The sequence below is a fragment of the Amblyomma americanum genome, chromosome 4 (assembly GCF_052857255.1).
Source record: "Amblyomma americanum isolate KBUSLIRL-KWMA chromosome 4, ASM5285725v1, whole genome shotgun sequence".
Classification (NCBI taxonomy): Eukaryota; Metazoa; Arthropoda; class Arachnida; order Ixodida; family Ixodidae; genus Amblyomma; species Amblyomma americanum.
Genome location: NC_135500.1, coordinates 97,724,863 through 97,739,313, shown reverse-complemented (window position 1 = coordinate 97,739,313; position 14,451 = coordinate 97,724,863). Strand labels below are relative to the sequence as shown.

Sequence of the window (14,451 nt, the reverse complement as noted above, 5' to 3'; positions counted from 1 at the left end):
CTTCACATGCATCTCTCAGTTGGATTTTTTTCACCCTGCGCTACCTTTTCATTAAGCGTTGAAATATTCCTCAATATCGTCCCTGCCTGGGGCGTCATGAGAGGGTTGGGGTTGTAATTTAATTACAAATTAAATTAAAGTTGATTTTTGAGGAAAGGAAATGGCGCAGTTATTGTCTCAGATTTCGGTGGGCGCCCAGAACCCCGCGCAAGGGAAGGGAGGAAGGTGGGAATGAAAGAAGAAAGAGTGAAGGAGGAGCAGTAGTGGAGGGTACCTGCACATAACTTAGGAGGGTAGATGTGTAGGTCAGTTGGTGAGACATGAAGGAGCTAGACACCGCAGCGGACACGGGACAGAGAAAGAAGACGACACAGGGCGGTACTTGCAACTAAAATTTTATTTGTCTGGGGACACATAACTTAGGAGGGTAGATGTGTAGGCCAGTTGGTGAGACACGAAGGAGCTAGAATAAAATTTTAGTTGCAAGTACCGCCCTGTGTCGTCTTCTTTCTCTGTCCCGTGTCCGCTGCGGTGTCTAGCTCCTTCAGGTACCTGCACAATTTCTACAAATAGCAGTGTTACACCCCTTGACATCAATGCATCAATTTCATATTTCATCTTACATGCATGGTTACCTTCACAATTAACAGAGGAGACTTCTCGCTGCTGCAGGAACCTTCTTACCGCCTCTTTGCATATTACACTATCGTCAGGAAACCATTGCCCATGCAGAAATTTATTTGGGTTATGAAAAAGAAGGTAATCACCGGCACCCAGGCCTGAACAGTATGTAGAGTCAATGCTTAAGCTCCATGAAGCCGTGTTCCCAGATGGCTTGTATTTGCAAGACTTCCATATTGGCGCATTGTCATGAACAGACTTGCTGTAACACATTTGCCGTCAACTGTACGACATTTTGATTTGACTATTCCTGTAATGCCTTTGTTACTGAAGCATGTACGTTCCTCCAGTCATCACCTTCTGTGGCGTGCATTTCAGTAATAAAACGCCTCCCAATTCTAAAACGCTGTTGCCGTAATTTTTCCAGGCGAAATTTGTGCGCTAATTAAATATCTTTACATAGAGTTGGGAACCCTAATGCTTCCATGGCACGAAGTTTGGAATCTCTTGGTTTCTTTCTCGGCCACACTAAACTGCACTTGCCATCCTATCACTTCCAGTGTTTTAGTTGGGCTGAAGTACTAGCGTGTACATGTTCATAAGTGTTTCAACATACTGGAGTAAACGACTTACTAGGTGCTCTGAAGGCATTTGTTCTGCTGTAATAAATAATGTTGCCTTGTCATCCCTGCATTTTAATTTAGCTGTCTTCCGGTATCTGTCTAAACTCTCTTGAATGGTTGCTTTTTTGTTCTTCCTTATTCCCACGGCAATAATTCAGTTCTTTTTGTGTTTGACTGGACCTTGTGCCATTTGTCGCTGCAGTTGTCCTTGATCATTCCTACGTAATGAATAGACGTGTTCTCACATGCTGGGTAGGCGTTTGCATCAGTTGATTTTTGGCTTCTTTCAAGACAACCCTGCAGACATAAATTTAGTCGTTCTGTATATCTTAATTGTAATAGTTATTGGCTGGTTGCAGTTTTAACTATCTTTTCCTATTCATATCTTTGTAAACCTTTTAAATGCTCACAAAATATTTACAATTCTTTTCGCACTGTCAATTGCTGCACATCTTCAAAACACTGTTGTGGTTATCTCCTATTTAGTGCACCTTTGTTCAAAAAGGAAATTTCAGGTGTTATTTTTCTGGCTCTAGAAATATGAAGATGCAAATATATTCACCAATTGGGTTTTTCATGCAATTGTTTACTGAATTATCTGTCGTATGGTATGCAGCGAGCTCAATACTGAAGCAGAGAACGGCAATAGCGCCTTGCACTGGAAGACAAAAGGGAAGGGGGGGGGGGTGACGCACTGGCCACCGCACCGGGTGCAGCTGACTCTAGTGACACAAGACGACAAGACCTCAAAGGTCCCTATATTGCAAAACCTCGCTGAAGAACACAGACATTTGAGAGCAATTAATCACATTTAGAGTTTATATTTGAAACCAATTTAAATCAGTGGCAACTTCTTCTGCTAAGTGATTCAATTGAAACACAATTTTCGATGCTGGCTGAACTGCTCCTCAGGGTTTCAATAAGCAAAACATATCTTCCACATCTCAAGAATAGCTGTCTTGGAGTCATTGTCATCGTCCCACAGCCTCAGCATTCAATATCAGTTAGAAAAGAACAGTTGTGGTGTAGTGCACGAGCCAGTTATTCCCTTTCAGTTGCTAGGAATGTTACACGGTGCTAGTACGTAGTGTCCACCCAACATACATTTGGCTTTAATTCCATATGAATGTAGCTTTGTTAGCATTGTCACCATTTTTGTGCTGGAGCTGATATACTAGCATATCTCATTCGTTTTGGTGGAGCAGTGTGGCCTGGTGGCAGACAGGATGGATGTACTAGCCATAACTGCAAATTTATGTTTGCCGAAATGCTTAGAATACTGCATAAAAAAAAAACACAGTACGTAGTACTTTGGAGTCACTTTTCCCAGACCACAGCAACACGAATGATAACATCACGCAGAAGTCTAGACAGTTACCTATTAATCCACTGCGTGCCACAGCTGGTCCAGCCACGTGCAACAGCACTCATCACACTGTTTTCTAGGCTTCTCACCTTTCTCCGCATTATTTTTCTAGCCATACTTCCTTCTTTACACTTTTCTGAACTTTTGAAGTTGTTTGTGCTGCAATACTGGAGCTGACTAGGCTGCTCGGAACAGCTCAGCAATTGAGAGAGAGAATAAACATTTATTTGAAGAAACAATGGCTGGAGCTATTGCGCATGGTGTCCTTAGACCAGGGCCCCAGTGGCTTCTGCTGACTTCATGACGATGGTGAGCAGCGCCTCCTGGTCTTCAACGGTGATGCTGGCCAGCTTCACCTCACACTGCCCTAGGCTGCCTCAGGTGGCACGGTGCAGCATGCACATGCATGTTTTGTGCACACGACATAATGCCAGCTTAGTACTACACTAAAAGCAACTTGTTTAGTGCGATAGCGCTTATGTGCATTCCCTGCATTCAGCTGTTGAGCGTTTGTTTGCTCGCTTGTTTAGTTGAAGCCTGCTTTGTGGCAGGCTGCCCACTTGCCCACTGGGTTGTGAACAACCTGCCAGGTGTGTGTGTGCGTGTGTATACAGACTGCTCGCCACGGCAGATCGCAGTTCTTTGAATGATTAGTAGTGAGAGGTTGCTCAGAAAGAGCAGCCTGGGTCTCATAAGCCCCACCAATGACAGCACCTGCCATCGCTGGGCAGTGGTGCACCTTCTGCGGAGAATACATAAACTCGCCCAATCACTACATTGTCTCGTCGTGAACACCCAAGCCAAATAATACACTTCTACACGCAGCAGAGAATTAATATTTGGCCTAACTATGCAAATTGACTGCCACTATTTTTTGTAGTACATACCTTTCTGACAAAGTGTGTCCACAGCACACATAAGTTACTGATGAGCTCTTAGCTTCGCAGTCTGTGTTAGAGGGAACATCAAATGTCAGCTGCACAGTACTAATACACCTCAAAAAGTGTGAATGTGGCAGCAGATAAATAGGGCCAGATACATTACAAACTACTGGCCCACAGCATGCTAGACCTTAGAATACATGGATCATCATGTGGTATTCGCCTATGACTGCTAAATAATTTATACTAATTGGATTTCTAATCTCATTCAGTATCATGAGCCAAACAATAGCTGTGATGGTTAGTTGGGGTTTAGGTCATGTGAGGCACAAAAAAAACCGCAATATAGTAATCGTTGATACATGGTTCTAATTCTCTAAAACATTTAAGACAGCCTGCTTCTAAAGCTGGAATAAAAGCGAATGACGTATCAGGAGTTACATTACCATTGTTTTGTATGCCTCACATAACCTAAGCACTAACTATACGTCAAAGCCATCATAAGGTAGATAAACCGAAACCAGAACAGCATCAAAAAGAAAAATTATTCAGCAGTCACAGGCGAATGCCGCACGGTGATCCATGTATACTAATGACCATTGCATCATTTGAAAGATGAAAACATGCAAGCAGAAATTTGGTGCCTATACTCCTTTATAAGCACACATTGAGATAGCATCAGAGATCCCTCATGCACAAGTACTAGTCCTTCTCTGTCACCTCAGTTCTGCATGCCTACATGCCCATATATGTGGAATTGGTCATTCTCTATTATACATTCAAAGATCGCGGGGAGTCCTCATACAATTCCTGGCTCAGTGGTGTTACAATTAAGCGATGTGCCACCGCCCCAGCAGGTGACTCTTTCAAACATGTGAGGCTTGCGAGAGCCAGGCTGCTCTTCCTTAGCAACATCTCATGGCTAATCACTAACTGCCGCATGCCACGGTGGACAGGTTGTGATGACGTCACAAGGTAATGTGACCTAGGTGGCAGGCGGGTGTCTGCTTCTCTGAGAATTTTTCACTAACGCCGCCGCCGGCGCTGCCGGTTTTTCTGCTGCACAGGACCCTTAATGCTATCGCATTTAAACTGACACAGCTGCTAACAACCACGGCATGATTTGTGTCCCTTAGCTGAACTTAGTGGTTTTGTACATCACCACCAGCCAGATTATGTCCAACTGCAGGATAAAGGCTTTTCCAGCTGTGCTTTAATCAGCCCTGTAGTGAGCCAGTCTAGTGCCAGCGAATTTTCCAATCTCATCTTTGCAACTTGCTTCTTGCCACCCACATTCGTTCCCTTGTATTCACATTTGTATCGATTCTGTTACCCTAAGGAATCATCATCTTGCCTTTGCATTACTATTAATGTGGTATGCAGCCTTTGCCCATACCAATTTGTTCTTAGATTTCAACTAGGATGTCATTAACTCCGTTTGTTCCCAGACCCATTCTATTCTCTTCCCGTCTCTCAACCCATTGCGAGGCATGAAATTTTGTGAAATTTCACGTGCATACAAATGGTAAAATTGTACCTAGAATGGCTCTAGAAACTGGTTGAAATTAATTTGAGGTCATTTCAACCACTGGTTTTGAAGAAAAAAAGTGGTACACATGTGTACCACTGTTTTCATAAGAAGCCAAAATTGGCATGTATATTATTGCTGTCCTTTAGGCAAAAAAAAATTGCATTAGAGGTAAAAAGCGCTTCAAAAACATTTATGACCAGTTCGCTGGTGGAATGGCTTAAAGCATTACACGGAAAATAAAACTTGGCATCTAGCTTCGGTTCTAGATGTACATGCGGAACTGCACTGTCACCCACCGCCTATCACGTCTTGGTATTGCAGATTGCTGCAGATGCAGATCCTTAATATTTTCATTCATGCAGTGATGGGCGGAAGGAGTACAGTGTCCAGTGAAATGCTCATTCAATCCATTTAAAAATGAACACACTCCTCTAAGCCTGTAATTGCCCTAATAGCTGTGCAATGATGCACCATCGTCCTCATAAACCAGTCAAGGCTGGCACGCGACTTTTTTTTTTCAGAGGCTTTTTGCACTGTTACAAATCATTGCACTTTCAGAGTAGCAGTGCTACAACAAGGCTTATAGTTGTTTTCCTCACTTTCACCTGCTGGTGTCCACTCCGAAACAAATTCCTGATCACTAATGCATTCGCCTCATCTTTGCTCAGCTCCAGCTTGTCATGTAATTGAAACAAGAAGCTGCGGCCTCTTATGATCAATGGTACCGGCGTGAAATGTGCACAATACCCATACATGCTTGAAAACCTCCACATCTCGTTTGAAGCACTGCATTACTGAAGCTGATAACTCGAGTGAGCCGTTTAGGAGACGCGCTGTCACGCAAAATCTAACCTGAAGGCAGTTGAAAAAAAAACTACATACTCAAATGCCACATAAGTTTCAATAATTTGAATTGAATTATAAAGACTGGTTTAGAGATGGGTAAATTTAGACAGGCATTAGAAATTGTTCTTTCCCCACCGTTTGTTTCATGCCAAATTCTGCCGAGCTGAAAAATCTAACACATGCACTCGCAAAGAGACAGTATATACGAACGACACCAATTAGTAAAAACGTAAAAACACATTGAACTGTTTGTTTGAGCCCTTAATTAATAGAGGGCAGAATACAAAAAAGTGGTAGATAGGTGTACAGTTGTAGGTTTGCGTTTAAGAAGGCTATGGTGAGAAAGTGGTACATATGTGTACCACTATCCTACTAATGGTTAATGATAAAACTATCATTTTTCCTTTCCATAGCTCACTGTGCTGTCCTAAACTTCATTTCAAGACTCATTAGCTACCAGGTTTCAGTCCCATAGGCAAGTACTTGCTAGATACAGCTGTTGCATAATTTTTTAGGTATATTAGTAAGGTGTTACTAGTGGCTCGAGGGTGCCTGCCAAATGAACTCCACTCCATTCGAAATTATTTCACTCTCATGGTACAGGTCACCAGTCAATACTCGCATAAGTAGATGCATTCCTTGACAACCTCCAACGCGTAATTTCCTATTGCACCCTTCCAAAGCTACCAAACTTTATTTTGATTAAATTTCTGGGCCCATCACTCTGCTTTGCCTGTCTAAGGTTCCAGTCACGCTTTGCAATGCCTTGCCTGAGTTACTCAGCAAGACAATGTCATCAGCGAATCGCAGATTACTATGGTATTCTCTGTTAACTTTTATCCCCAACAGTTAACTAATTCAAGTCTCTGAACACCTGCTGTAAATGCACAATGAACAGCACTGGAAAGATTGTGTCTCCTTGCTTAACACCTTTTTTGATAGGGATTTTATCACTTTCCTTATGGTGTATTATGATGGCTGTGCAGCCGCTTATAATATTTTCCTGTACCTTTCATATGCCTCTTCTAAACCGCAGTTCTGCAATGCCTGCACAACAGCAGTGAACACATTCCATTCTGAAACTGACGAAATTCAGGAAAAATATCCTTGCTTTTTCTTTCCAGTAAACACCTAGCTTGACATCGAGGGGCCTTTTAATTAAACTTTCTCCTTGGCCCACTCCAGTGCATAAAGAAAGATGACAATCAGGTGAGTTCTTGCCAAAATGCCAAAATTTGCCAAAATGTGCAAATAAGTGACAAGAACAGCCGTACTTATTTCTTGAAATATGAAAAAATTTGTTTTCACACTTGTGATCACCACATACAGACTGCTGCAGCACTGGCCCAGCTGTCGGTCATCTGCAGCAGGTACTGGGATCGAATCCTGATGCCACGAGGTAGCTCACCAAACCCTACAGCAGTCATGGCTCAATGACTGGCCACTTGCTTACTGGCCACTGCTCGCCACTATCTTCAGGACTGGCACCACGGAAAATCACAGACGCTCAGGTCGCGTGGTGCTGCCAGGAACTATGGTACCATGTGGCCATTATTTGAACCGTAAGCTCTGTCCATGACAGCACAGGTAAGTACGTGGAAATCCCACTGTAAAAAGTCATAGACGGTTTGACATGACTTTGTTTTATCCGTGCTTCTCATACAAAGCAACATTTAGTTAAGCTGAAATGTCAGCAGTCATGAAGGCTTACCTAAATATACAAAATGCATACATAAATATTCTAAAGAAAATAGACTGGAACTGTACAATGAAAGGTCATCAAATACAAAAAAAAAAAGAAAGGATGCAGGCTAACGTGACAGAATCTCTCTAGTACTATTCCTGCACATATTCAGAGGCTTGGACAGAGACAAATAAGGGCAAAAAAGTTAATGAGGAAAAGCTAAGTAGCTACAGATTTGCTGGCTATTATATCCTAGCAACCTGAGATGAATTTTTAGCACATTACAGAAGTCTGGAGAAAACAAAGTATAATGATAGGAAAATTAAAGCAACAATCAGGAATCAAAGAAACTCAAAACAGTTAATGATAGGTAATAAAGTGCTGAAACTTGTAAAAGAATACCAATGGGCAAAGTAACAAGCAAAGGTCAAGACCATGAGAAAGAAATAATGAGAATAAGAAAGCTTGGGTGCACTGAGCAGGCATTCTAGCATTATTTACACCGATTTAAAGAATCCTACAAGAGGAAAGTAATGTCATAGTTGTATCATGCCAGCAATCACTAGAGTTGCTGCGATTGGCAGGGAAATGATAAATGTGGAAGTTAGGTGAAGGACTGTGAAGCAAACTATGCAAAGAAAAGTTACAGAGGTGATGCCAAGACAGGGACTAGCATAGGTTAGAAAATAAACCTGTGTTAGCTACATCCTAGCCGATATCAAGAAGAGGAAATGGAATTGGACCTCATGCAGTGGACCTCATACAGTAGCGATACTTTGTTAAGCAAAAGAGCTCATGAGCGTTTAGTTGGGTGGAAGGATGACATTAGGAAATTTGTCGGGATAACACGGCTGCAGCTGCAACAGGCTGTGTGGATAACTAAAGAGCGTTAGGAGAGGCCACAGCATTGCAACAGAAGCAGCTCAGATGAGCTAGTCACACCAATTGTGTCAAGTTACCACTTTTGAGGAATGCTTCAAGACCTCTTCCAAAGGCGTACTGGGTGCAATTACTTGTGGGTAGGGCTCTACCGTTTATAGTTTTTTATGTCCGATTTAATGAATGCCATCAGAAAGGCTATCACTGCAGGGCGAAGGCCTCCCTCTTAGTTCCTTTTATTCCAATCCTGTGCCAATCATGGACACCCTATTGCCGAAAATTTAGTAGAATCACTTTCACAGCTACCAACCTGCTACCCATGGTTAAGTTTCCTTGCTATTGAATCCATTCTCTCACACTAACAGTCTATCAGTTATTTATTCTCCACATTACATCTGCACTAAAGCCAGCTTCTGTTTTTGATTTAATCTAGGATGTCATTACCTTTTCAAAACAAGCTGCCCCCATGCGATGAAAAGCAGCTTCGACAAGCAACATCACCCGGTGGTCTGGAAGCTGCAGTTTCCCCTCGAGCCCTTCTGATTGTGCTTGCTGCATAATTACTTCTGAAGATAAAGGAGGAAACAGAGGACCCAGCTCACGCTGCTCATGGTGAAAGGAAGCAGCCTGAAGTCGTCCTGTATGTGCACAGATTGGTGCACAGCATTATGGCAGCTGTTTTCAGCTATGGGGTGAGTACTTTTTCATCTTCATGCCAGCTTTCCAGCTTGTGCTCCCATGTATCAGAAGGCAAGCTGAGGAATGGAGCGTGCACGACGCAGCATGAAAACCTTTTAACGTCATGTGTCACACATGCGATATACAAAATCCCTTTGACATGCAAAAAGGTTTACATCAGATGAATAGACTGGTGTATCAATAAGAGGGTGCGAGAACATTATGCTTCCCTGGATTCTACTGATGCAGCACACTTCCCCTGAACGTACTGCAGAAACAGTGGGTGCCACCGGCTGTTTGACATCTGTATCCTTGGAAGAAATAAGGATAAAGATGGAAGGAAACTTCTAGAGGTCTATTACATCAAAATGCATGGCAGAAATTGCATTAGCACCCCATCAATCTGCCCGATGGAAAACAAATTTCGGTTTTTCAGATAGCTGGTGACAGGTTTGCAGCTTGTACCTATCTCCTCACTTTTACTGTCTGTTGGTGGCATTTTCTGTGTGCTTCATTCGTTAGTCTTGCTGGGGGATGCAACTCTTCAACAAAGCACAGCTGTCAGTCATCTTGTGGTGTGTGCCTCCTTGCAGTCGGTTTTTTTTTCAAATGGTTCCTTCATCAAACATGTGCCAGCTAGCAAAGCTCTCAAAACCTACTCAAGTTTCTTCTTTTATCCACCCTGCTGTTTGTACCTCCTAATGTTGCACCCATCATTTTTCTTTCACCAGTACCCAACCACCATGCACCCTGATGAAGATCCTTTTACAGTCCTCACTGGCCCTGAATTTTCTTTTTCTGTGCCATCTCTCAAGCTACATTTTTATGAGATGCTGCCACAACAACTAGCCGAGGTACCCATAAATCCACTCTCAAAAGTGGACTATACCTAATGGTCCACTGCTGCACACTTGGTTGTCAACCTTAGCCACTGGCTGAACGCAAATGGTATGCAACGGTGACCACCTCTCGTGAATAAACAGTTAAGCGACACTAGATAAGGCAGGAAAGGAGACGTGAATGGGTAACCTTTGGTACATGCTCCAGATGAGGAATTGCACACAGCACACATCATTTCGTTTGGATGTGGTGGCTGATCCCAGACCAGACCGTGTGATTGGATCTCTTTGAGATGTAGACAATATAGCAGTTGATCAGAGAGCAGAATACAATGAGAAAGAGGGAACTACCCTGTGACTGTCACACTCATTTACTTGAGAATCAGTTACCAAATCACTTGAGCATTCAATGCACTGCCAGCATAGCTGAGTGGTGAAAGGAAAAAATGATGCCTGGTAACAGCACCATTCAAGGAGGGGAAATATGGAACCATATAATGTACACCTAAACTCACAAGTTAATGATGCTATTAAGACCAGCACTGGCTAACTGGCTTCTGAATTTATGGCAGCGAACAGAAGCTTCAACATCAGCTAGGATGTGGCCGTAACCATGCCTGAACACCTGGAACTGGCAGCATGCAAGGCAGGGCTTACCAGAAAACATGGACGAAGTTGTGCACCCGGAGATGTCATCCGGGGACCTTATGTCTGCGTTGCTTGTCCGAGCATAAGCCTTGCCGTTTGCGTCACTGTAAATACAGAACATGATCACTTGGAATTCTCACAAAGGCCGGCACCACTTTGCTGACCTCTGTTTGTCTTTATGCAGATTTCTGTCTGCGTGCTTCTGCCACGCATTGGTGAACAGGTGCTGGTGCCTTTGCTTTTTGCAGAGTGCTTTTTGTACGTGTTTGGCCTCTCCTTTAAGGTTGCAATGCCATCCATAGCAGCAGCATTTTTCAGTCTTCTGTTGGGAACATTGGGCTCCTGCGAAGAACATGAGGACTCTTAAGCTGCCAATGCAGCATTATTGATCTGAAGTGATTCAGATGCAAATTAATAGTGGACCCAAGAATTGATTAAGTGACAATAACAGGCACCAGAATAAATCACAAGGCTTTGTTTTCCCACACACCTATCCTTACTGTACTCTAATATGCCTATGCTACTGCATTTCTGATGAAGTGATAATACTAGAAAGACTAAATAAAGTTGAACTTTTCAGGGATTAATTTGCACCCATCAAATTCTTTTGCATCAAACCTGTACCTTAGATGTCACAGTCTTGTGCATGAATTACACATTATCAAAAGTAAATCTAAAGTTTGACTGACCACTGCTGCTTACTATCACGGATGCTTTTCAAAAACATGCAGTGCATGTAAATGAGGAGGTGGTCATGCCTTGCCTGATTCCCTTTCTGCAGGATTGGCATTTTTCATTGGGAAACTGCTCACTACGTGTCCTGTCCCTGTAGGTATTTTCTGGTGGATTTATGGTTGTCTCATCCACAATCCAGTAATGCAATTTCCATGGGATTGCCAACATCTGCATTCAATGAATACTTTCTTTTTTTTCAATAATCGACTTTGTTATACTCTGCACAAATCTCTACAACTGATGATGATGGTGACAGTAAATTTTTATGGCTGAAGGGCATTTGCGGCCAACGAGCATCATGGCACAAGGTATTTTCATTTACTCAAGGTGGGGTCAAACACCCATTCCCCATGCATTTCACCCTGAATAAGCAAAGCACCACGCCAGGGGAAGCTTGTACTCATTGGACCACCGGTGGGTACCCTGCGGAACTAGAGACTGAACCCCACACCTCCTGCATGCGAGGCAGATGCTCAGTCTACTAGGCCACCGCTGCAGTAAAGCTATAACTGAAATGATGGCATCAATGTAGTTTTCATCCAGTACCCTTTCTCAAAACCAGCCTGACCTGTGTCTTGACTGAATAAAGTGTAATGTTGCGCCGATTCTGCCAGAAATTACCTAAGTAAATACCTTCTAAGCAACCGACAATAAGCTAACAGGTATAACTTTTCCCGCCTTCGACATCAGGCCTCTTGTTGGTTAATATTTTAAATTAGCATTCTTTTATGTATGCCTGCACTGACAAGGAACCATGTATATGGGGGTATTCACAGGAAATCATGGGTGCCAATATTGGCGTCTAATAAGCAGCTTCAGTGGTGTCAGCTGGAATAGGGAGATTTAAGCCAATTAGACAGGCAATGTAGCCTTTCGCCTTGCTGCATGGACACTGATATAGTGGTCACTGTTTCTTGAATGCGTATCCCCTATACACAGCTGCAAATTTTCGAGCCCTGTATTGTTTGTCTCTGTAAACCAGCAGGTCTCCAGTCACATATGACTCATGTTGCTTTCGCGTTACGACGGTTTTGCCACTTCTAAATATGATTACGATTAGTGCCATGGATGCCTTAGTTGGTGCACAATTTTGTTTAGTTATTACACTCCTTTATCTGGTCAACACTGCTAGCTGCACTGTGATCATTTGTCTCTAAGTACGTACATCTTTTACCCTGGAATGTACATATGCAAGTTTTGATTTGCACATTCAAGCTTTTCCTGTGCATTAATACTTGCCCAATTTTCTTTCTGCTACAGCTTAGTTTCTACCCATTAAATCCCAGTTTTGTTACCGGGGCGTTATATCCGCGACCCAACATGTTTGTACAAATGTAAACATGATGCATGGCACTCAAAAAGGCAACTCCATCCAGTTATTGTTCTCAGTAATAACTGCTTCTCGGGCTCTTTCTGGTTATTTAGACATTTCTCTGGCAGTGCAAGCCACATGTATCGTTTTAGAATGCATGGATTACAAAAAAAATTGGCTGTGGATTAGCTCTGGTTAAACCTGGTTGAATTGCAAAACCAACATCTGCATGGCTACGCTTGTAGTTCTGCCTGTGGTGTAACTTGATGTTGGACTTGGTTCAGCTTGGACTTGCTTTGTTTAATTCGAGTATACTGATGATCGCACCCTTGATTACCTATTGGCCATTGCGCCAATTCATCAATCTTCTTATCTGAATGAAAGGGATGCGAGGTGAAACTAGCCTTTCGGCTACACAGTTCAGCGGGGGCAAACCTGGTGGCATTGGAGGGTAGTTATGGCCATTCGACACACTGTACAGTGAAATCTTCTGTTCTCTCAGACTAGAGTTACAAGTATTGCACACCTTGGCAGTTTCTATAGTCACTTCAGTCAAATCTGGAAGGCTTCACGAAGACTCACATACATGTTCTCACTCACCGTTTGCAAATCCCGCTTATGCCACAGTCGATTACGTACACAACACACACTTGCAAACGGGTTCTCGGTGAAGCAGTGATGGAATTCGCGTGTAGCTGATGCAAACTGAGCCACTCGTTCGATGTAGTCACTCGTTTGCACAGGTTCTTCAGTAGAAACACACACTTTTTTCCTCCTCCGCTTTTCAAGACGTTCGGCCCGTTGTTCTTCTGTTTCCTCGGCACGTCGTCGTCTCAAAGTTTCATTCCGTCTAGCACGACTAGACTCACCTTCTAAAGTGGCCCGCTTAGCTGCTTCGGCTTCTCGTCGTTTTCGCAATCGTTCTTCTCGTTGTTCCTCTGTTTCCTGGGCGCGTTGCAGCCTCTCTCTCTCATTCTTCCTAGCTTGCTTAGCTTTCGCCTTAGAAATGAACTGTTCAGAAGCAGTAGAGCAACTAGATTCAGATATAGACTCTTCGTCGGTAACTTGCATGGCGACACTGATCAACCAACGCGTAGCGCACCGCTATATATCCCAGTGAAGCCGCCACGGAGCGACCACACGCGACGAGCCAACACCACCTGATGAGCGGCTACCTTCTAGCTGCGGTGGGGAGCAAGGTGACGTCATGCGTCGTCATAGCAACGGAGAGAACTGACGTCACACCACCTGCTAAGCGCAGCCAGCGCAGCGCCGGCTCTGGGGGGCTCACGGCATACGCGACGAGCGGTTAGACCTGCTGGCGTAGTATTGCTTTCGCAATAAAAAACAGGAGTGGCTTAGCTTAGCTAGGCCAGGATATACGTAGCGAAATGACTCGAACATCCTCGTTGCGCTTATCCGACGCGTACGTCTTCTTCGAGTCTGGTTCTCCCTGCTCCATCGGACGTTCTTGTAGTTCGGCAACGGCTCGGCGTCTCTGTCGCTTTGCGTCTTGACGCCGCTGCTTGGCGAGACGTCCTTCCCGCTGTTTCGACGTCTGGAAGGCACGCTTAGCCTTTCGTGCTTTGTTTTTACGCTGTCGGGCGCTCTCACGCCAAGCAATGATTTCCGGGTCGTCGACCGACGCAACTTCTCGCAGTCTCCGAAGATGCCGTGCACTGTATGCGCACTCACAGTCCGTTTTTTCATTCGTGTCGCATCTGACTAGCAAGCGCATATGCATACGCTCAAGCTTAGGTGACGCAGCCAAGGGTGTGACATTCCCGTAGAGCCAATGGGGACGATTT

At 43.8% G+C, this 14,451-nt stretch overlaps 1 protein-coding gene across 3 annotated transcripts; it reads right to left on the bottom strand.

Moving 5' to 3' along the window:
• Positions 1–1,974: 1,974 nt before the first annotated feature.
• Positions 1,975–13,823, bottom strand: LOC144128153 (uncharacterized). 3 transcript variants are annotated; one of them, XM_077661257.1, is made up of 4 exons: positions 13,513–13,823; positions 10,761–10,938; positions 10,606–10,700; positions 1,975–2,982 (listed from the first exon to the last, which is right to left on the bottom strand). In XM_077661257.1, exons 1-4 carry the CDS (start codon positions 13,712–13,714, stop codon positions 2,978–2,980), a joined length of 480 nt encoding a protein of 159 aa, XP_077517383.1. In that variant the 5' UTR covers positions 13,715–13,823; the 3' UTR covers positions 1,975–2,977. The 3 variants fall into 3 exon arrangements, 2 of the variants coding, with proteins under 2 accessions (XP_077517383.1, XP_077517381.1); XR_013313707.1 differs by lacking the exon at positions 1,975–2,982 and adding an exon at positions 7,342–7,475 and having other exon boundaries at positions 13,244–13,823; XM_077661255.1 differs by lacking the exon at positions 1,975–2,982 and adding an exon at positions 7,342–7,475.
• Positions 13,824–14,451: the final 628 nt, after the last annotated feature.